At 43.9% G+C, this 21,958-nt stretch overlaps 1 protein-coding gene across 1 annotated transcript in view; it reads left to right on the forward strand.

Moving 5' to 3' along the window:
- GCAT (glycine C-acetyltransferase) overlaps positions 1 to 21,958 on the forward strand; it is a 93,115-nt gene that overhangs the window by 26,462 nt on the left and 44,695 nt on the right. The window contains exons 4-6 of the mRNA XM_073592569.1: positions 3,929 to 4,075; positions 11,599 to 11,753; positions 20,058 to 20,140. Of these exons, the coding sequence (XP_073448670.1) occupies positions 3,929 to 4,075; positions 11,599 to 11,753; positions 20,058 to 20,140 (385 nt within the window). The remainder of the gene's footprint in view (positions 1 to 3,928; positions 4,076 to 11,598; positions 11,754 to 20,057; positions 20,141 to 21,958) is intronic.

Below are 21,958 nucleotides of genomic sequence, written 5' to 3' on the forward strand. Positions count from 1 at the left end.
AGGCTTTGAAGAAAGAGGAAGCCCATGCACCGCAAGTTTGCCGAGGCATTAGAAGCAGGCACTCCTTGTGGTCACTGAGGATTACAGTATCTGGAGCTGCTTCCTCCCAGCCACGTACTACTTCTAAGGGTTCTGGGGATGGAAAACCATCTAACGGTTGGTGTGACGGATCCTATCCCACACTCCGCTGAGGGCTTCTGTCAGTAATACTGCTTCCTCCAGTCCAACCATCAGAGAGATATATTATTATAGCTGCATTGAATACAAGTCTAGCCGAAAAATAGCTTGTAGAATCTTGAATGATTTATTGGGCAGAATACAGCCTTTTTATATACGTTTAACACAAGGGGTTAGATAATGAGGTAGGGCTGGCTCATGGATACTTCCCCCTCCCCTCTAGCAACAACTTGGCAGACAACTTGCAGTCCATCTCCGCAGGTCAATGTGATCAGCTCTTTTAAGGATCATGTATTGTTCAGAATTAACAACCAAGAATAGTCTTTGGGCAAGTCCAAGAAAACAGTCTATCAAAAATGTAACAAAAAAAGATAAATATAGCAATACCAAATAACAGGGTGAATGTGGACCACTTGAAATGGCTACAGACTCTTCCGGCCTGCTTTAGCAGATCCTTCCAACCCTGGGTACCCATTTAAAAAATGCTGCATCACCAAATTGAGGACACGTGCCAGGCATGGCACATGTCAACTTTCCCTAAGGGCGAACAGGAGGTTTGGGCCATTGTTGCACACCACCATTCCTGGCTCCAGTTGGCATGGCATAAACCACCTCTTGGCCTGCCCTTGCAGAGCTGCAAGAATCTCTGCTCTGGTGTGGCTCCTGTCCCCTAGACAGACCAGCTGAAGCACTGCATGGCACATTTAGCCTGAATCATTGAAAAGACCCTTGAACACTTAGAGGGGACTTGTGTGTCATAAGACAATTCAGCAGAGGAGGGCATGGAGGAGGAGGGGTTAGAGCTGACAAATCTCGCATCATCACCACTAGCTGTATGAAGACGTGGCGGCTCAACAAGCTGCAGCACTGAGCCCTGTCCTGCATCCTTCTGAGTTGCAAGCAGAGTCACCCAGTGTGCTTTGAGCGAAATATATCGTCCCTGACCATGCTTGCTGGACCATGTGTTAGCAGTAACATGGACCTTGTGTCTGACTGCCTTGCCCAACGATGCCATAACATCACCTTCCACGTGATGGTACAGAGCTGGAATGGCCTTGCGTGAAAAGAAATAGCGACTGGGAACCTGCCATTGTGGTACAGCACATTCTGCAAAATCACAGAAGTGAGGCAGAATCCACCAAACTGAAAGGCAGGAGTTGTAAAGCCAGCAGCTTTGACAAGCTTGAATTTAGACGCTGGGCATGTGGGTGGCAGTGACTTTCCTTTTTTTTTTCTGCAGCAGATGGGGCAGATAAATTTGTCAGCTGTAGTTTACAGCCAGTGGTGTGCTACTGGCAGACATGCTGCAAGGACCTGGGACACCTTGCGCTATACCATCATTCCTGTCAGTGGAGGCTGCTGAGAGGTCATGAGGTGTAGCAGAGGTAGACCGGGAAGGTGAGGAGGAGCAGAATTGCGTCCCTTTTTGTGTGGCTTTCAGGTGCTCTTGCCAATGAACTGAGTGGTGGGAATGTTAAATGCCTTGTCAAGCATGTGGTACCCTAATAGCTAGTGTTTTTGCCATGCTTGATGTGCTTGAGGCAAAGATTGCAACAGTGCGATTGGCTGCACATGTGCTTAAAAAAAAAAAAAGGCCCCGCTGAGCTGAGCTGTGGGAGGTGGCCGGGAGATGACCGTTCCACAATCTGGTGGAATAGGGTGGCTGCTCTCTACTCTTCCATGATGGCTGCCTCTTTGGGGTTGTACCTTACCCTCACTTTCCTCCTCTGCTCTATCCGGCACCTAAGTCGTCGTCATACCCTCTGTAGGCTCATGTTCCTACCTTCCTCAACTTTAGAACCAAGATCTGAATCAAGTAATGTCTGTGTATCTTTAAGGTGCAAGTGGTTGACGCTGTGTGCAAATAACTCAGCTGACTCCTCCATGCCTGATGCTGGGACTATGGCAGGAGTAGCTGTGAAGAAGGAGGCAGAATAAGCCACACTGGCAGCTGCAGTGGACTGCGCACTAGTCTCTGCTTGGGTGATAGAGGAGGAGGATGATGGTTTAGTAAGCCAATCCACCACCTCCTCTGCTTGCTGTGGCTGGATGGCACGGGCAACAATACTAAACAGAGAAAATTATGCCCTGCCTGAGGACGGACCATGTGGCCACAAACGCTGCTCGCCCCCTCACAGTGCCATGGGAATGCCTGCCTCTCCTTGTTGGCCTCCCAGACATGATGGGGGGGCTTCTTAACTCAATGTTATAAAGATGTGGAAATGTGTACATGGATGCACTTTACTCAAGTTAAAATGCACCAAACACCACTTTCCATTGATTACTCACTACACAGACACACTCCACTATACGGCCGTAAAACTGCACTGACACACTGATATATACTGCATTAAACGTGCAGTAACACACTGATCCATACTGCAGGAAACCTGCCCTGAGAAATTAAACGGACACTAAAGTAAAAATGCATGGTCACACTGAACTATCACTAGATTCACACTAAACTGATATTCTACACTGACTGACAATAGAATCACAGTAGTACACTATAGCACACTAACTCGCTAGTAGCACTGAACAAAGCTCTGTTCTATCTCTCTCCACGCCAATATCACACTACAAATGGCTGCTATGGGGAGAATAATTTTTATAGTGTGGGGCGGAGACTAAGAGCAATGAGCCATGGTTGGATAGAGACATCAATACGTTCTCCAATCATGGCTTTGGCAGTGCTGTGTGCCCTGATTGGCTCAAGCAATGAAAGCTTTGCCCATTCAGGGCTTCCAATGCACAGTGCATTGTGGTCATTCGGCAGGCTGAACAAACAGTCAAACACCCTGATAATTTGGGTCGAACAGCCAATGTTCGACCCAAACTCATGCTTGGGCCGAACCATTCGCCCAACTCGATTGGATTGGTTGTCATTTTTGGTTTTCTGTGTGTGTGGTGGGTTTCTTTCTCTTCTTTTTTTTTTTTTTGGCACCTGTAGCAGAGCAGCCCAATTCTCTGACATGACACCCCAACCCCCCCACCCCCCCTGAACTTTGCTCTCATCAGCAGCCCTGCTCAGAGGAGAGAGAGAGTGAGAACAATTGTGATTAGAGTTTTTTTGTTCAGTGGGGTATGTCTGACTGCATATTAGTTTTTGTGTGTGCATGAGAGCTAGAGTCTTATTCCTATGTGCTGGCAGAGCAGGGTATTTTTATTAACTCTTTGTTGGTTTATTTCAATGTAACTTGTATTTAATTATAATATTGTGCCAATGTGTTATGCTCAAGCCTTCCTATCCTTCTAATTTTTTTTTTTTTTTTTTTTTTATACTTTTGTCTCTACCGATTAAATGTAATAACATACTGTGTTTTTGCAGCTGTTATGTTAAGTCAGTCATACATGGATTAAAATTTGGCTGCCTCAGCAGGGACTGGCTGAATTTCGATCCATGTATAGACAGGTTGTTTGACCAACTGGCGTACAACCTGCACGCCGTTTTTTTTTTTTTTTTTTTCTACATACGGTTACTGACATCGACTATAGCTACTAGCAGTAATTCTGTATTCTGCCAGCTGGGAATGCTCAACCCTTTCCCACCCCACCCCCCCGGGAAAATGCAATAGCACAGTGGGAGGCATTCACCCATCAACACTGAGTGTGTTGATGGGAAATCGATAACATTTTTTTTCCTTCCACCAGTGGTGGAAGGAAAGAAATGTGCTTATCTATAGCCAGCACAAGACTACTTTACTCAGATTTCCAACTTACTGGACCACTTCTAACTCTCAAATTCCTTTAGGCACTGCTGACTCCAGAAGATGCAGTTCTGTCAGATGAACTAAATCATGCCTCCATCATTGATGGTATCCGCCTCTGCAAGGCCAACAAGTACCGATACAAACACATGGACCTTGACGATCTGGAGGCCAAGCTGAAAGAAGCACAGGTGCAGTATCATTAAGAAACATTTTGCTTGTAAGTTACATAATTGGTAAGGTTGCATTAAAGACACCAGTCTTTCCAGTTCAACTGTTGGGGTGTGTGTTTGTCACTACCATTTTTCCATATCCCTGTACATTGCATTCGGTAAGAAACTCCTCTAAAAGTTTATTACCTGTTGACACCACCGACTGTAGAGGGGAGTTCCACATCTTTACCTCTCTAACCGTAAAGAAACTCTTACGCAGTTTAAGAGTGAACTGTTTCTCGTCTAATTGTGTGGTTGCATGTTGTCTTTCAGCTTGTGGGTTTCTAGAGTCAAACAAGTATGGAAAGCTATTTAATACTTAATATTAATTTGGAAAAAAAGGGTAGAGGGAGTTAGTGGGACTTTATATGAGGTATAGGGGTGCCGTTCAGGTCCCCCCCTCCATCCCGGTTGAATGAAGAATAATAAGAAAATAAAAAAAGGTAGCGGGACTTTGTATATAGACACTCGGGAGCGGGAATAAAATTAATAATTTTTAATGGAATCAAATGATTATAGAGTTTCTGTATTCGAATAATTCAATGCATGATGCTATATATAAAATAATTCGTACAACTATTACAATTCATTGAAACCAGAAAAGATATACATACATACATGTTCCAACAAGGAATCAATACATAATACATAATGTAAAAACATTTAGAGCATGGTTACATGATTAATTGAAGAAGTTGGAGACCAAAAAGAAAAGGGAGGGTTGCAAATCATAGGGGGCAAAAAACAAATTATTATGGAACGGCCTGGTAGGATGCATCAATATGTACACTAGGTTGTCATTGGCTCTACGCGTTTCAAGGTATTTGACCTATCATCAGGAGCAAGGAACCATAGTGATAATCTAAAAATTAAAGGAAAAAATGTTTAATTAAAAGTATAAAGGAAAAAAAAAAAAAAAAAGAAGAGGGAAAAAAATGGAGAAAAAATAGAAAAGGAAAAGCTCAGAACAGGCAGGAAGGGTCCTCTCTGATGGACCCGAACCGCCTGTGCACTTACATGTATGGTCCACACAGTGGCGGTGCGGCCACGAAACGCACAGGCCAAGCCAATCATGCCATGCACGGGAGCTGAGGGGACATGTAGCAACGGGCAAGACACAGGAATGGACGACGTCCCGCAGGAGTGTCGTTGTAGATGATGGTGAAACAAAGGGACCAAATCTGTAGGGGAAAGAAAATGAAGTGGCTGTGAAGTGGATGTGGGGCAAGAATGAAGGAAATGGGTGGAGAGGGAGGAGATGTGGAACAAGGGAAGGAATGAAGGGGGTTAAAAAAGGAGTTAGTGTGATTAGAAAAAAGGTTGAGAACATGAGAGAGGTAGATGGAATAGGAATAGGAAGGTGAAAAGGGGAAAAAAAGAGAGGGTAGAATAGACGGGGTGATGCAAGAGGGGCAAGATAAAGAACAGAATAGAGAAGGAAGGGCACTCCTGCCCTTTCTTTTTCTCTTGCCCTTCCTTCTCTATTCTGTTCTTTATCTTGCCCCTCTTGCATCACCCCGTCTATTCTACCCTCTCTTTTTTTCCCCTTTTCACCTTCCTATTCCTATTCCATCTACCTCTCTCATGTTCTCAACCTTTTTTCTAATCACACTAACTCCTTTTTTAACCCCCTTCATTCCTTCCCTTGTTCCACATCTCCTCCCTCTCCACCCATTTCCTTCATTCTTGCCCCACATCCACTTCACAGCCACTTCATTTTCTTTCCCCTACAGATTTGGTCCCTTTGTTTCACCATCATCTACAACGACACTCCTGCGGGACGTCGTCCATTCCTGTGTCTTGCCCGTTGCTACATGTCCCCTCAGCTCCCGTGCATGGCATGATTGGCTTGGCCTGTGCGTTTCGTGGCCGCACCGCCACTGTGTGGACCATACATGTAAGTGCACAGGCGGTTCGGGTCCATCAGAGAGGACCCTTCCTGCCTGTTCTGAGCTTTTCCTTTTCTATTTTTTCTCCATTTTTTTCCCTCTTCTTTTTTTTTTTTTTTTTCCTTTATACTTTTAATTAAACATTTTTTCCTTTAATTTTTAGATTATCACTATGGTTCCTTGCTCCTGATGATAGGTCAAATACCTTGAAACGCGTAGAGCCAATAACAACCTAGTGTACATATTGATGCATCCTACCAGGCCGTTCCATAATAATTTGTTTTTTGCCCCCTATGATTTGCAACCCTCCCTTTTCTTTTTGGTCTCCAACTTCTTCAATTAATCATGTAACCATGCTCTAAATGTTTTTACATTATGTATTATGTATTGATTCCTTGTTGGAACATGTATGTATGTATATCTTTTCTGGTTTCAATGAATTGTAATAGTTGTACGAATTATTTTATATATAGCATCATGCATTGAATTATTCGAATACAGAAACTCTATAATCATTTGATTCCATTAAAAATTATTAATTTTATTCCCGCTCCCGAGTGTCTATATACAAAGTCCCGCTACCTTTTTTTATTTTCTTATTATTCTCTATTTAATACTTGGTTTGATTATACCCTGTGAACTGAAGTCCTAAGTGCTCGATTACACTTGTGGTTGGTGGCACTAAAAACAGTTGCGTTTTTAACTCCCCGCTCCTCCCCTAAACTGCAAAATCAGCAGATGGGGTTGTATACGTGATGATTTGCTTCATAGCTGTGGCTAAAATAATCCCCTCTGTTGTGTTCAGCAGGTAGTACTGCCCGCTATACGTGACACAATCAAGTTGCACGATACTACGCCACAACCACTTGCAATGGGTGTTGTAGCGTGGTTGTGCACCATTTATGGTATTAAAACAGACAGCGAGGAGGCGCAGCAACTGTTGCGGCATGTGTAAATAAAGCCTTCAAAAAGTTATACCTACCCTTTTAACCGCTTGCCGCCCACCGGCCATCATATGACAGCCAGGCGGCGTGGCTCTAGTTCTGGGTGGGCGTCATATGACGTCCGTCCATTTAAACAGGGAATGCGCGCATCACCGTTCCTTCGGTGGCGGCGTGTCATGGAGACACTGCTCGCCACAGAGGGGGGTGAACAGCCATTGGGCATGGCTGTTTACCACGTGATCGGCCGTGGTGAAGTCACGGCTGATCACAGATGGTACCGCCCCACTTTGCACGGCGCATGCGTGCGATCGTGCTGCGCGTCGGTGGCGAATGTTCCTGGGAACACTGCTCATCAACGATGCTGGTAAACAGCCATTGGGCGGCGGCTGCTTACCATGTGATCGGCTGTGATCCTTTCACAGCCGATCACTAAATGTAAACATAGAGCAGTAACGAGATGTTACCGGGTTCTCCTCTTCACACACCGATTACCGCTTACAGTGTACACCAATCACACTGATTCCCCCCCCCCCCCCCCCCCAAATAAAGAGGACCTGTCAGTCCATTTGAGTACAGTACCTGTCACCAGGCCATCAGAGTACCTATTTGCAGCCCATGCCTCATAGAATATACGTTGGGGTGTTTGCTTTCCAAATTGGTGTCATTTTGTTGGTAATTCCATTGTCCTGTGCTCAAGGACCTTCAAAAATATGATGGGTAGGAATGAAATGAGATGTGTAATTTTATGCTCCTAGAACGCCTGAAGATACTACTTCAATGTTGGGCCTCTGTATGTGGTCAGGCTGTGTAAAAGTCTCACACGTGGTATCGCCATACTCGGTATGAGTAGCAAAATGCATTTTGGGGTGTTATTTTTGCTATATACATGCTATGTGTTAGAAATATCTTATAAAGTGACAGCTTTGTGTTAATGAAAAAACGCAGTTTTTTTTTTTTTTTTTTTTTTTCACATTTTCCAAAAACTTCTGGGAAAAAAATGAACCTTTCAAAAGACTCATTATGCCTCATAGATTATACGTTAGGGTGTTTTGTTTTCCAAAATGGGGTCATTTTGTGGGCAATTCCATTGTCCTGGTGCTCCAGGGCCTTCAAAAGTGTAATAGGTGGTTGAGAAATAAGATGTCATTTATGCTCCTAGAATGCCTGAAGGTGCTACTTTTTGGTCCTCTGTATGTGGCCAGGCTGTGTAAAAGTCTCAAACTTGTGGTATCGCCATACTTGGGAAGAGTAGCAGAATGTATTTTGGGGTGTAATTTGTTGTGTACACATGCTGTGTGAGTAATGACCTGATATGACAAATTTGTAAAAAAAAAAATTAAAAAAAAAATCTTCATTTTGCAAAGAGTTGTGGGGAAATATTACAACTTAAAAAAACTCGCCATGCTAGTTACTTAATACCTTGGAATGTATACTTTCTAAAAAGGGGTTGTTTGGGGGGTATTTGTACTTTCCTGACTTGTTAGAAAATGTCAGGAAATGAGATATACCTGATGTACTGAAGGCCTGATCAGATGTGATCAGTTTTCTGTGATGGCACCATAGTTTGTAGACTCTATAACTTTCACAAAGACCAAATAATATACACTAATTTAGGGTTATTTTTACCAAAGATATGTAGCAGTATAAATTTTGGCCAAAATTTATGAAGAAAAATTACTAATTAGCAAAATTTTATGACACACAAAGAAAAAGGCATTTTTTTCACAAAATTTACGTTTTTTTTGTTTGTTTTTTTATTTATAGCACAAAAATTAAAAAACCCACTAGTGATTAAATACCACCAAAAGAAAGCTCTATTTGTGTGAAAAAAAGGGTGCAAATTTCATACGGGTACAGTGTTGCATGACTGAGTAATTGTCATTCAAAATGTGAGAGTACTGAAAGCTGAAAATTGGTCTGGGCAGGAAGGGGGTGTAAGTGCACTGTATTGAGGTGGTTAACAGTGCATTTCACCTTCTAGGTGTTCTTTTTGAAAGCTGCTTGGCCAGTTTATCTCCTATATGCAGGGCTGAAGCAGGTTTTAAATCAATACAGTAGTTCTGGAGGCACTAAATCAAAATACTTAACAGCAGCTAATTGACAATTGTTTTTCAGCTTGTCTCATAAGTCAATTAAATGAGAAATTCACCTCATTCACTAACCTTTAGGACAAATTCCCTTTGCAAAGTGAACAGCCTATTTGTCAACTCCACAACTGTTTCCAAAGTCCTAGATAGGTTGGCTGTCTCCCTGCTGAGAATGGTAGAATTTTTACCACACAAAATGTTGCACAATTGCCATGCACCCCAAAGAGACCGAGGAAATACGGTACATACTCTGCACATCAGAAGAGGGTGCAACAGAGTTGGCTCTGATTCACTGTAGAAGCTTGCTTGTTCTTCTTCCAGTGCTGAGAAGGTGTTCTGAAATCCTGTAGTTCATCGAAGAGAGACTCATCCAACTGTTCTTGTCACAGCCTGGCCACATACAGAGGTCCAACTGAAACTTCATTGAGGGAGATTTCCACACTTTTCCAGCTTTTCGTGTTTTTTCTTACTCCATTACTCTCTTCCTACCACGCGTCTTGATACTATTTATCCTTTCCCCAAACAGTACAACCCTCTATTTCTGAAGTAGACTCTTATTTTGTTATCAAAGCAAAACCTTAACCATCCCAGTGTGTAGAGTCCCAACCTTTAAAGACTCCATAGACGCATGAGAATGAACAATGTAAAGCTGGCGATACATTATACAATTTTGTATTCAATTTCCTTTAGATTTACCTTCAATTACAAATTGAAAATGTTTAGGTTTGGCTTTATAATATAAGGTTTTGGTGAATCTATGGGAATGTTTGACCATTCTTCCAGAAGCGCATTTGTAAGGTCGGGCACTGATTTTGGACGAGAAGGCCTGGCTTGCAGTCTGCACTCCAATTCATCCCAAAGGTTTTCTTTCGGGTTGAGGTCAGGACTCTGTGCAGGCCAGTCAAGTTCCTCCACCCCAAACTCACTAATAAATGTCTTTATGAACCTTGCTTTATGCACCCGTCCAAATCAGTTGGTGGAGAGGGGATTGCAATGTGGGGTTGTTTTACAGGGGTCAGGCTTGGCCCCTTAGACCCAATGAAGGGAACTCAAGGCATCAGCACACCAAGACATTTTGGACAATTACATGCTCCTAACTTTGTGGGAACAGTTTGGGGATGATGGCCCTTTCTGTTTCAACATGACTATGCACCAGTACACAAAGCAAGGTCATTCCCCCCCCCCCCAAGGCTCCCAGCTAAAAAGGTAGATCCCATTGTCATACCCCTGTACAGGTTTGCATAGCCACTGACGCGTTCCAGGGCCATGCACCTTCATCAGAATGCTAATGTGACATGGTTCTCAAATACTCTTTGTTTGGGATGCTAACTGTGGGTGTCAACACTGGGGGCTTTTCTTTTCTGGCAACAGGAAAGAATTTTGGTCAGTTACAATGGTTTTGATTTTAAATTAAAGCCTGTGTGCTCCGGAGTACTAAGTGCATTACTTGGTAATTTTTATCTGTTTTTCAATAAACAGAATGGTCTGTTCTATGCGGTGCACTTATGTTTTTGTTACATTTTTTTCTATATCTGCAGGTGACTTGCAGTGATGCCAGTGTAGGCAGCAAATTCACATGTAGTTGGCAACTCTCCTATAATTCCTCTGCAAAGCATCACTCAGAGTGGGAAATTGTAGTGACAGCTTATATTTTCATAGTTCCACCTTAAGTTTCTTTTTTAAGCAGTTACACAGTATCCTAAATACTAAATTGCATTCCAATAGGATAGAAGTCTATTTACAGCCCCCTGCCCAAATAGACCTGCATGGAGCTTCCGATCAGGTCAGCTTGAAAAACCGACAAGTGGATCTGGTTGGAAAGTCCATGTGAAAAGGGCCTAAGGATTTTATTTTTGTATATTTAGCTGTTTGCCCTAGAGTCCATCCTTCTTCTTTTTTTTTTTTTTTTTTAATATTGATTTTTAAAAATCTAATTTAACTACTGAAATCCCATTATTTTTGTGCTATTGTAGGTTTAAAAATATATTATTTATTTCTGTCTTATTGTTGATCTTGGGATCAAAACTGATGACGCAATGCAATATTCCTCTATGCTCCCAATCGCCATGTTTCTAGACAACAGAACATATTGAATCAAGCTTTGATTAAAAAGAATTGCGTTTATTTACAGATATATGTGAAAACTAAAGAGTGCGTCTAGGCACCTCAATATGATCGACTACTTTTATCTAACAATAGACCAACAGTAGGACATAAGCTTACTCTTAATTTATTTGAAACTATAAAACCATAACTAGCGTATTGTTTTCCATAAAATGGTATATACCCTTTACAAGCCTAGAATTGCAAAAAAACACTACTCGTAAACACATGTCAAATACAACAAACAGAAAGAAATGACAGCCGCTTGATAATGGCATGTATGGTGCACAGTGGGAGGGGTAATTCACTAGATCTGAGGTAAGGTTATTCCTGTGTGTCGTGCCATTTAGTAGGTTATGCTGATTTTAATAGATCAGTCTTATCAAATGACTAGTTATCTGTTGTTGTGGTTGGAGCATTGTAATGTTTTTTGTTTACAATCAATTAATGATTTGAAATTGAAAATTTTCTCTGTTCAGAAACACCGCCTGCGCCTTATAGCTACGGATGGTGTCTTCTCTATGGATGGAGATATTGCTCCTCTGCGTGGAATTTGTGACCTGGCAAAGCGCTATAATGCCCTGGTGTTTATAGATGAATGCCATGCCACCGGCTTTATGGGACCAAATGGACGGTAAGAAATTTTGAGACCTATTCACTTTAACTGTTCAGCTGTGTTTGTTTCTTACATCTACCTGGAGTTAAGCTTTTAAATTTAAAATCAAGAAATAAATTAAAGTGGTTCTAAAGTAAAAAGGTTGTTTTTACCTTTTTTGTATAACCTTTATCTGCATTACGGTAAAAGACCTTCACCTTACTGTTTGCTCCCACCCCAAATACTCACTCGAGCCCTTGGGAGCAAGCATGCACAAGTGCCCCGTTAGCAGGCGGCTTGCTGTGGGGGCACTCAGTGGAGATAAGGGGCAGGAGCGCCGGTGAAGGACCCCGAGAAAAGGAGGATCAGGGCTCCTCTGAGCAAAACCATTGCACAGAAGTAGAACGTGTTTGTTAGATAAAATTAAGCCCATCTTATCACTTTAAGCCTTTTGCTTGGGCAAAGCTCCAACACATTGTAGTGGAAAAACATGTTCTCCCCTCTTCCTTCACAAAGGACCCCTATAGGCCAGTGAGGCAGTCCATATTGCCCTCTGATTTCTATTGTATTGTAACTGTGAAATAAAAATTCCGGATGCACTCCCACACAAGGATGTATAATCAAATTGTTTAATGAGAAAACAAAGTACAGGATGGGTACAAGCGGGGGTGAGCAGGAACAAGGCTGACGTGTTTCACATAATTTCCGTGTTTTGTCAAAATCACAAAATTGCAAGCACAATACACTCTATTTTATATAAGGTGGATCACATAATGGTCCAGGTGTATTCAATGGAGTGATTGCAGGAATCGTTCTAGAAATACTTTTTTTTCCGTTTAAACAAACAACAATGTGAAGTCATATGATTAAAACAGAATACAGACAACAATAAAAACAAGAAAAGTTCAGTACAACATGGCTTCCATTCCTACGAAGGAAATAACTTTAGTTCCAATAGGGGAAAAAAGACAAATGCACACCATAAAGACTTTGTATGACCACAGATGGTACAACAATGACTGAACAAGGACAAACTAATAACTGTCATTGATTAGCGAAATATTCTCTTAAGGATGTCCAAAAAAGTCCACCAAACCAGCAATGGTAACACTTAGTCATAGAAATGGGTTAAGTTCCACTCAAAATTTAAGCCCATAGGTATTCTAGTATTGAAGGAAAATTACTTTTCAGGTGCTTTAGCGCTGGAAATGGCCTCTGCTAAGCACCTGAAAACCGCCTCCAATTCAATTCATTTCTGTAGGTCTTTCTTTTTCATACATCTTGGGACAAGAGTCAGGCTAATATTCATTACCTTCTGGGTTATACTTCATCATCGGGTGAATGGATGCTGGTAGACCAAAGGTCTTCAGACAGGAAGTGTTTCCCTATATAACTCCTACCTTACAGGAAGAACGTTAGTTTTTTACCAGTATCTGCAAGGTGGCTGGCATGGTTTGTTTGAGCTCTCTGAGCTCCAGGTCTCTAGTCCCACAAACTGTTCCAAAAATGAATGAAGGGATTGACCGAGCTGATCCATTTGACACAGGCTTTTATGCTTAGATAAATGTTACCCGAGCCTCGCAAAGACTACTCAAGATCCTGCGAGGTTTGGCCTGTAGTGTGGCCTCCGGGCGCTGGACCCTGCAGAGTACAAATCCTGGACACTACAGTGCTAAGGCATTTCCTGCAGGGTGCTGTACAGGTCACAGGTATTGGATCCTAAACATGAAAGGGTACCCAGTCCTTGAAGGTCCAAGTGACAAGAACCTGCTGTGAAGGGTGAAGGTTGGGCCCTTAGATCCTAAGTGGCCCTGCGCCTGGACGGGTAAGTGAAACCCCTTTATTCTATTATTGTGGGGTGTACCAGTGATTGTAACAATCAGTCAAGCTAGCTAAAGGCTGGATACCTGTGTTTGGTGACCATACAGGGGAGTTCTGGGCTAGCTGTGGGTATTTGCAAAGTGTACCCTTTTTGCTTGTGTCTGGCTGTTTTTTACCTGTACGATGGCGCACTACGGTGCGCCATTTTGCCTTTGCGCATGTGCGTTCGCAAGAGCACCGCTGGGCTCAGCAGTTTGGCTGCCATGGCACACGCGCCGCACATGTGCCGTAGCCTTTATCTGGGCGCACGAAGATAGTCGTACACTAATACAGTCACGCCCACTCGCCGGGACTGCACACATATGCACGCATAGAGCATTCCGACGCACACCAGCTTATTTAAGCTGTGTATGCCAAACATGTGGTTCCAGAGGGCAGCTGAGGGAGACAGAGCAGGCTCTGAACAGACACTTGCAGTGGTTAGTTTCTCCTTACCCGGGTCACGTGAGTCAACAGGTGCTGCTTGGCAGGCTAAAGGTGCTTAGCAGGATTGTTGCATAGGGGCTTGGTGAGCCCTATTAAAGGGTCTCCCTTCTGAGGTGTTTTAATTATACCCAAGTACTCTTTGTTTGCGGCATTGAATGTCTTCCAAAAAGAGGAGTGCGTCTAACACCACAGGGAAGGGCACACTTACGTCATCAGTAGTTCCTGATGATGAACTTAGTCATATCCCCTGAAAGACCAGAGGCTCCCGGGCAATCTGAGCCGCTGCACCTATCTGGTATTGTGCCTACAGTCAGCGCTGCTGCTTCACCCTCTATCGCTAAGGATGAACTGTCCTCATGCCGGCATGATTGCCTCCATCCTGCAGGGTGGAAGGAAGCGTGACAGATCCCCCTCCCCGCAGTCTCCTCGTCTGGAGCAGGAATGGGTTGAGGATGGGGAAGAGCTTAAAGCTCAGGATTCGGTGGAGTGACTGGCAGATGTGTCTGCTTCCGAGCAATCTGGGCAAGAAGATTTCCACTCAATGTCTCTCAGTTGCAGAGGTTTTTGATCCTGACTCTGACCGAAATGGTTCGTTCTGCCTTTAAGTTGCCTCTTGCAGAGGTGACTGAGCCCCCCTCTTTGGGATCTCTGAGACCTTTTCAGGTCGCACAGACTTTCCTGCTAAACTCCCTGTTGGAACAGGCGATGTATGCTGATTGGGAACATCCTGACAGGACTTTTTTGCCTCCTAAAAGGTTTCCCCTTTTATGTCCCATGGATGAAACGTTTGTTAAAAAATGGAGCATGCCAGCCGTAGATGCAGCAGTCTCTTCTTTAAACAAGATCTTAACTTGTCCGGTAGATAACGCACAGGGCTTGAAAGACCCTGGTAACAAGAAATTGGAGTTATTATTAAAGGCTTCCTTTTCTTTGGCCAGTTCAGCTATTTAGCCAGCTGTTGCAGCAATCGGTATTTGCCAGTCCATAAAGGATCAAGTCAAACGGCCAGATAGGCCTAACCAGGAGGATGATCTGCCTGAAAGAAAGACAGATATTCCTTGAGCACTGTGTTTTTGCTGTTGATGCTTTTTAAAGGATTCAATACAGCAGGTTTCTCGTCTGGCTCTTTTGTCTGTACATATGCGCAGACTTTTGTGGCTTAAGAACTGGTAAGCCGAGCTTCCTTGTAAAAAGTTATTGGCAGGTTTCCCGTTTCATGGGGAACATTTTATTTATTCGTTGATCACTTGGACAAATATATCCAAAAGATTTCCTGTGAAAAAAAGCACCAAACGTCCCTCATTTAAAAACCCAGGGACTGCTTTCTCATATGTCTCAGTTTCAGGGCAGTTACGCTGCCAATAGGGCACTAGGGCCAGGGGCAAGCCACAAGGCCAGGGCCAGAAAAAGCCCTGGATCCAAAATTCTTCTAAACCCAGCACCAAGCCCTCCTTTTGAGGGGACGCCCCCACTCCATCGGGTGGGGGGAAGGCTGCTGCACTTTGCGGACATTTGGAAAACAACAATTCAGGACGAGTGGGTCACCTCAATTATATCTCGTGGTTACAAGCTAGAATTACGGGGGTTGCCCCCTCAGAGGTTTCTAAGATCCAGTGTTCCCGCAGATCCTCCAAAAAGACACTTATTGCTTCAGGCACTACATAATCTAGTGCAGGGATCCTCAAACTACGGCCCTCCAGCTGTTACATAGTTAGTCAGGTTGAAAAAAGACACAAGTCCATCCAGTTCAACCATAAAAAAAAAAAAAAAACAAAACAAAAAAAATATTGTACAATCCAATAGACCCAATTCTATACCCACAGTTGATCCAGAGGAAGGCAAAAAAACCCAGCAGAGCATACTCCAATTTGCTACAGCAGGGGAAAAAATTCCTTCCTGATCCCCCAAGAGGCAATCGGATTTTCCCTGGATCAACTTTACCTATAAAAATGCTAGTACCCAGTTATATTATGTACACAGCTGTTGCAGAACTACAAATCCCATGAGGCATTGTAAAACTCTGACATTCACAGACATGGCTAGGCTTGATTGGAATTGTAGTTCTTGAACAACTGGAGGGCCGTAGTTTGAAGACCCTTGATCTAGTGCATCAAGGAGTGATTGTAGAGGTTCTGGTATCCGAAAGGGGCACAGGGTTTTACTCAAACCTGTTTATGGTTCAGAAACCAAACGGGGACACAAGGCCCATTTTGGACCTAAAGTCCCCGAACAAGTATCTATTGATACAATCCTTTTGGATGGAGTCTGTCCGCTCAGTAGTAACCTTACTCCTGAGGGGAGACTTTTTAGCCTCCATCGATATAAGGACGCATACGTGCATGTACCTATCTTTCAGCCTCATCAGAGGTTCCTACGTTTTGCAGTAGAGGAACGCCATTTTCAGTTTGTGGCTCCACCCTTCGGGCTTGCTACAGCTCCCCAGGTGTTCACACAGGTCCTAGCACCAGTACTGGGTCTTTTAAGGGCCCAAGGGATTCTGGTGCTCGTGTATCTGGATGACCTCCTGCTCAGAGATCACTCAGTACAGGCTCTAGAACAGAGCATAATATACACAGTGAAGTATTTGAAAAGCTTAGACTGGATCATAAATGCTGAAAAGTCAGCCTTGAGACCAGCTCAAACTCTAAAATATTTAGGTCCGATTCTAAACATAGTCCAAGCAAGAGTATTCTTGCCACCTGTAAAGGATCTGTGCCCTGAAGGATCAGGTGTGTCAGATAAGGGGCACCAGACAACCCTCCATTCGGCTCTGTATGAGTCTTCTAGGGAGGATGGTATCCTCCTTTGAGGCAGTGCCCTATGCCCAGTTCCATTCCAGGCCTTTACAACAAGACATCCTGTTGGCTTGGAACAGAGTAAGAAAAGCCCTGGGTTATCCAATGTGCTTATCTCCTCAAGCATGCTTAAGCCTAAACGGGTGGTTGCAGGATCAGAACCTGCGAAAGGGAAAATCCTTTCTCCCGGTAACTTGGAGAGTACTGACTACAGATGCCAGTTTCTCTCAGGCTGGGGAGCGACCCTAGACGGGTTCACAGCTCAGGGGAAATGGTCAGGGACAGAGCAGACCCTGTCCATTAAAGTCCTGGAGTTACGGGGGCAGTACGTCTGGCCCTACGGTCCTGGATGGTGAAGCTTCAGGATTGCACCATCAGGGTTCAGACTGACAATGCCACGGAAGTGGCCTATATAAACCACCAAGGCGGTACCAGGAGTCGTTCAGCTCTGAAGGAGGTGAACTACATACTAGCCTGGGCAGAGGGACATGTGCCAATGATATCGGCAGTCCACATTCCAGGAGAAGAGAACTGGAAGGCAGATTATCTTAGCCGCCAGCAGATCTGCCCAGGGGAATGGTCCCTACACCCAGGGGTGTTCCAGGAAATTTGCCAACATTGGGGATGGCCGGAGATCGACCTACTGGAATCCAGGTTCAACAACAAGCTACAGCAGTTTGTGTCTCGAACAAGAGATCCTCTGGCAATTGGAGCAGATGCTCTGATAGTTCCATGGAGCCAGTACTCCCTGGTTTATGCTTTCCCTCCAATCCCTCTCCTTCCACATTTGTTCAGGATTCAGAGAGAGTGGATTCCAGTCATTCTGGGGGCACCAGCCTTGCCCAGAAATCCCTGGTTCCAGGAGATTGTGAAACTGACAGGCCATGGACACATCCACGTTGCCCCGATCTACTGTCTCAAGGTCCTATATTCCACCCCAATTTACAGTCTCTAAATTTGACGGCATGGCTATTGAAGCCAGAGTGTTAAAGGACCGTGGCATCTCTGGACCAGTGGTGTCTACTCTAGTGAATGCTAGAAAAGCTATCACTAGGAAGATTTATCATAAGGTCTGGAAGACTTGTATTGCTTGGTGTGAAGCCAGAAAATGGCATCCTTGGAAATATGTGATTGGGAGAAGTCTCTTTTCTACAGTCAGCTGTGGAAATCAAAGTGGCTTTGCGTACAATCAGAGGTCAAGTTTCAGCCCTATCAGTATTCTTCCAAAGGCCTTTAGCCTCCCATTCACTGATCCGAACCTTTATGCAGGGGGCAACTCGCTTGCTCCCCCCCCCCCCCCCCCATTAGGTCACCTATGTGTCCTTGGGACTTGAACTTGGTGATGTCTGTTACAGAAACAACCATTTGAACCTATTAAGGAAATTCCATTAGACTTGCTGTCACGCAAGCTAGCCTTACTGATGGCTATCGCCTCGGCTAGAATGGTGTCGGAGTTGGTGGCCCTTTCATGCAGGGAACCATACTTGATCCTTCACCATGACAGTCATGTTATGACCCGTTCCATCCTTTTTGCTAAAAGTGGTGTCAGCCTTTCATTTAAATCGGGACATTATTTTGCCTTTTTTCTCTCAGCCTCGTTCGGCGGAAGAGAAATGACTGCATTCTTTGGATGTTGTCCGGGCAGTCTAACCTTATTTGTCTAGAGCTGCGAAAATATGAGGATCAGACGTCTTCATCTTCATCATCTTCCAAAAGGACCCAAGAAGGGGCAGGCAGCTTCCATTGCCAATTGGGTCCGTCAATTCAGGCCTACGGTCTGAAACATAAAGTTCCCTGCTTTAGGGTGAGAGCTCATTCTACTAGGGGTGTAGGAACCTCCTGGGCTTTTCACCATCAGGTATCTGTGGCTCAGAATTGTAAGGCTGCTACCTGGTCTTCACTACATACGTTCACAAAATTTTATCAAGTGGATGTTCAAACAGCCGAGCATTCGGCTTTCGGCCATAATGTACTGCAGGCTGCCGTATAAGTTCTGATGGCTATTGTTTGGCAGGGTGTCTCCCTCCCCTCAAGGCCATTGCTCTGGGACGCCCCAGCAGGTAATGAATATAAGCCAGACTTTGTGTCCCATGATGTACTCAAAGAAAAGTATTTTACAGATCAGCATGACGTGAAAATCCTACTTTTCACACTGGGGCGGTGCACTTGCGGGACGTGCCGAAAAGACCTGCAAGCAGCATCTTTTGGGGAGGGTTGTATTTAGCGTTCCCAAAATGCCCTGCCCATTGGAATGAATGGGCAGCGTTTTTAAAACGATTTGAAAGCGCGGCAAAACGGGGGCGTAAAAGCGCACCATCAGCGGCCAACAAGCGGCGCAAAAGGGCCACTTAAACAGCGCTATAACGAGCGGCGCTTTAGCGCTAACGGCCGGCACTTTCAGTGTGAAAGCAGTCTTAAGGAAGTCCAAAAAAAGTTCCAAAAAACAAACGGTGGTAACAGTCACAGACATGGGTTAAGCCCCACTCAAAATTTAAGTCCATAGGTATTCTAGTATTTGTTGACACTACTCCTGTATTTGCACAAGAGTAGTGTCACCATCATGAAAGTTATTGTGCAGTGCTTTACAATATGAGGCAGACACTACAGTTACAAACTGTTGGCACTATATAAATCCTGTATAATAATCATAGTGATGGAATAATAGAAAAGAGAATGATAGCGTTGGCATTTTGCCCTTTCAACCTGGCATTTGGGTGTAAATGGGCATTGATAACTGCTGCAGCTTTATGGGGTTTTTCTTTTAAAGGTTCAAAGATTGTTTAAATACTTGTGGCCCTTTTTAGATAAGAACACTTACTATCAAATAGAGTAAACATATTAGATTTAATCATATAATACCAGTAAAATCAACTTCTATTTAGATGGAGGTATCTGGCTTGAGGTGTGTGTGTGTGTGTGTGTGTGTGTGTGTATTTGGCTAGGTAAATTTAATGCAAAGTTAGTTGCAATCTTAATTTGGATTTTCATGTTTCTACGGCATTCCTTTTCAGAAGTATCCATAAATATGGTCTGAATGCTAATTACAAAATACACTGTATGTACAGTATGCATTGCACCTCATTATGTGCTACTTGTACAAATGTGTAATTGTTGCATAAAACACAGTCTAAATCCCCTGCAATATTTAATATACTCATACTCATAGATTTCTTTTCATGTGAAGCTATACCACCGCTTCCTGAAGATAACATATGTATTTGAGTGTCATCTCTTTTGACAGGGGCACAGATGAGCTTCTTGGAGTCATGGACCAAGTGACCATTGTGAATTCTACACTCGGCAAGGCGTTGGGGGGAGCTGCAGGTCAGTTCTATGATCAATCAGTATAGCATGATGCCACTTTTATTTAACTTTTTTATAAACTTGTTTAGTACCCCTTTTTATATATCCCTGTTTTTTAAATTTATCAAAAATTGTGGTTGTGTGCATTTCTTTATTTACCCACTTCTCGCAAATCACCGTACCCGTACGTCGGTACTTTGACGCTGAATAGCTAGCTGCCATAACCCTGGTATTTTTGGGAATGGTGTGCATTTCTCTTTAAGATAAAAGTGGTCCCTGCAGCAGCGCTTTGCGGGCACTTTTTTAACCCTTTTTCGTCCGCTAACAGGAGTTAAAAGCGCCCTGTTAGCGGTCAAAAAGCGCTGCTAAAACGACAGTAAAGTGGTGCTTTACCGCCGACGCCCCAGTGTGAAGGTGCCCAAATGAAAAATTTTGGCCAATGATATCAACGCCCAAACGCCAAATGCTGCTAAACTCGCTTAAACTAGTTTGAAAAAATGCAGTTTAGGTGAGTTTTTAAAGCTGATTTTTTTTTCCTGTCATGATAAACGGTGTTTACAATAAACCAATGTTAATTACTTCACTCACTGTCTTCACTGTACACAATAGTCTTCTTTTTAAATTCTGATTTGTGTAACCAAATAGCTACAGTGGATATAAAAAGTCTATGCACCCCTGTTAAAATGTCAGGTTTCTGTGATGTAAAAAACAAACATAATTTCAGAACTTTTTCCACCTTTTAATGTGACCTATAAACTGTACAACTCAACTGAAAAACTAAAATAATGCGGTTGCATAAGTGTGCACACCCACTTATAACTGGGGACATAGTTCAGAGTTAAACAATCACATTCAAACTCCTGTTAAACAAGAGTCCGTACACACCCGCCATCATGTAACCCCTAAGCCTTTTTCTGAAGCTTGTTGCTTACAAGGTAAAATCTCTATTTCTTGCTAGAAAATTACTTGGAACCCCAAACATAAAATGTGATGACGGACCTTTTTGAGCCAGAGTGCCCGAACCGCAACACAAAACCAACTTATTTCTTTCAAAGTGCCAGCACAGAATTAAATCTACCAGTGGCTCTGTACAGAGGATGGGACTGATCATCCCTCTGAATGAGCCCTAAGGGACCAAAAACTTACAATTCTGCCAGATTCGCTCAGAATGCAGGGTTCAGGAATGTGTTGTGCTCAGAATACACTGTGCAACATATACTAACCTACCTGACCATTGCACTCGCCTACCTGGCACATACTTCCTGCCCTACTCACATCCCCCCCCCTAACACAGTATAATGTAGATTGGAGGATCCATCCTCCTTCTTACCTCTCCATGGTCTCATTGTCCAGCTCCCCCCGGACAGTATTGTAGGAGTCCCCGCTATCCAGCTGCTCCTCGATATCTCAGACGCCGGGAGGTCAGCTAGCAGCCACTGCACCTCTCCCAAGGCCATGGATGATCTGCTCCAAGCACCGCCCCTCCACTGTACCACAGGATGCCCCAGAAAGACAGACTGAACCAAAGTTGTCCTGGAGCAGGGGGAGCTGGAATAGGGTGCCTGCAAAGAGGAATGCCCGAATGCGTTACCAGAGGTGTAGGGGTCCAGGGGAGGCAATAAGCTGCAGCACAGACCCTCGGGACAGTGGAGGAAAAACTTTACACCCCCCTAAACATCACACATGGGACGAGATGACTGGCTGCCCATCCCCCCGATGACGTCACTGGCACTGATGCAAGGAAGGGAGCCGGCTCCTCCGTGGAAGTGACTGCCTGGCTGGGGGATTCCTCTGGCGTGCCAACTGTGGCACGCGTAGCATAGGTTTGCCATCACTGCC

The sequence above is a fragment of the Aquarana catesbeiana genome, linkage group LG07 (assembly GCF_042186555.1).
Source record: "Aquarana catesbeiana isolate 2022-GZ linkage group LG07, ASM4218655v1, whole genome shotgun sequence".
Classification (NCBI taxonomy): domain Eukaryota; kingdom Metazoa; phylum Chordata; class Amphibia; order Anura; family Ranidae; genus Aquarana; species Aquarana catesbeiana.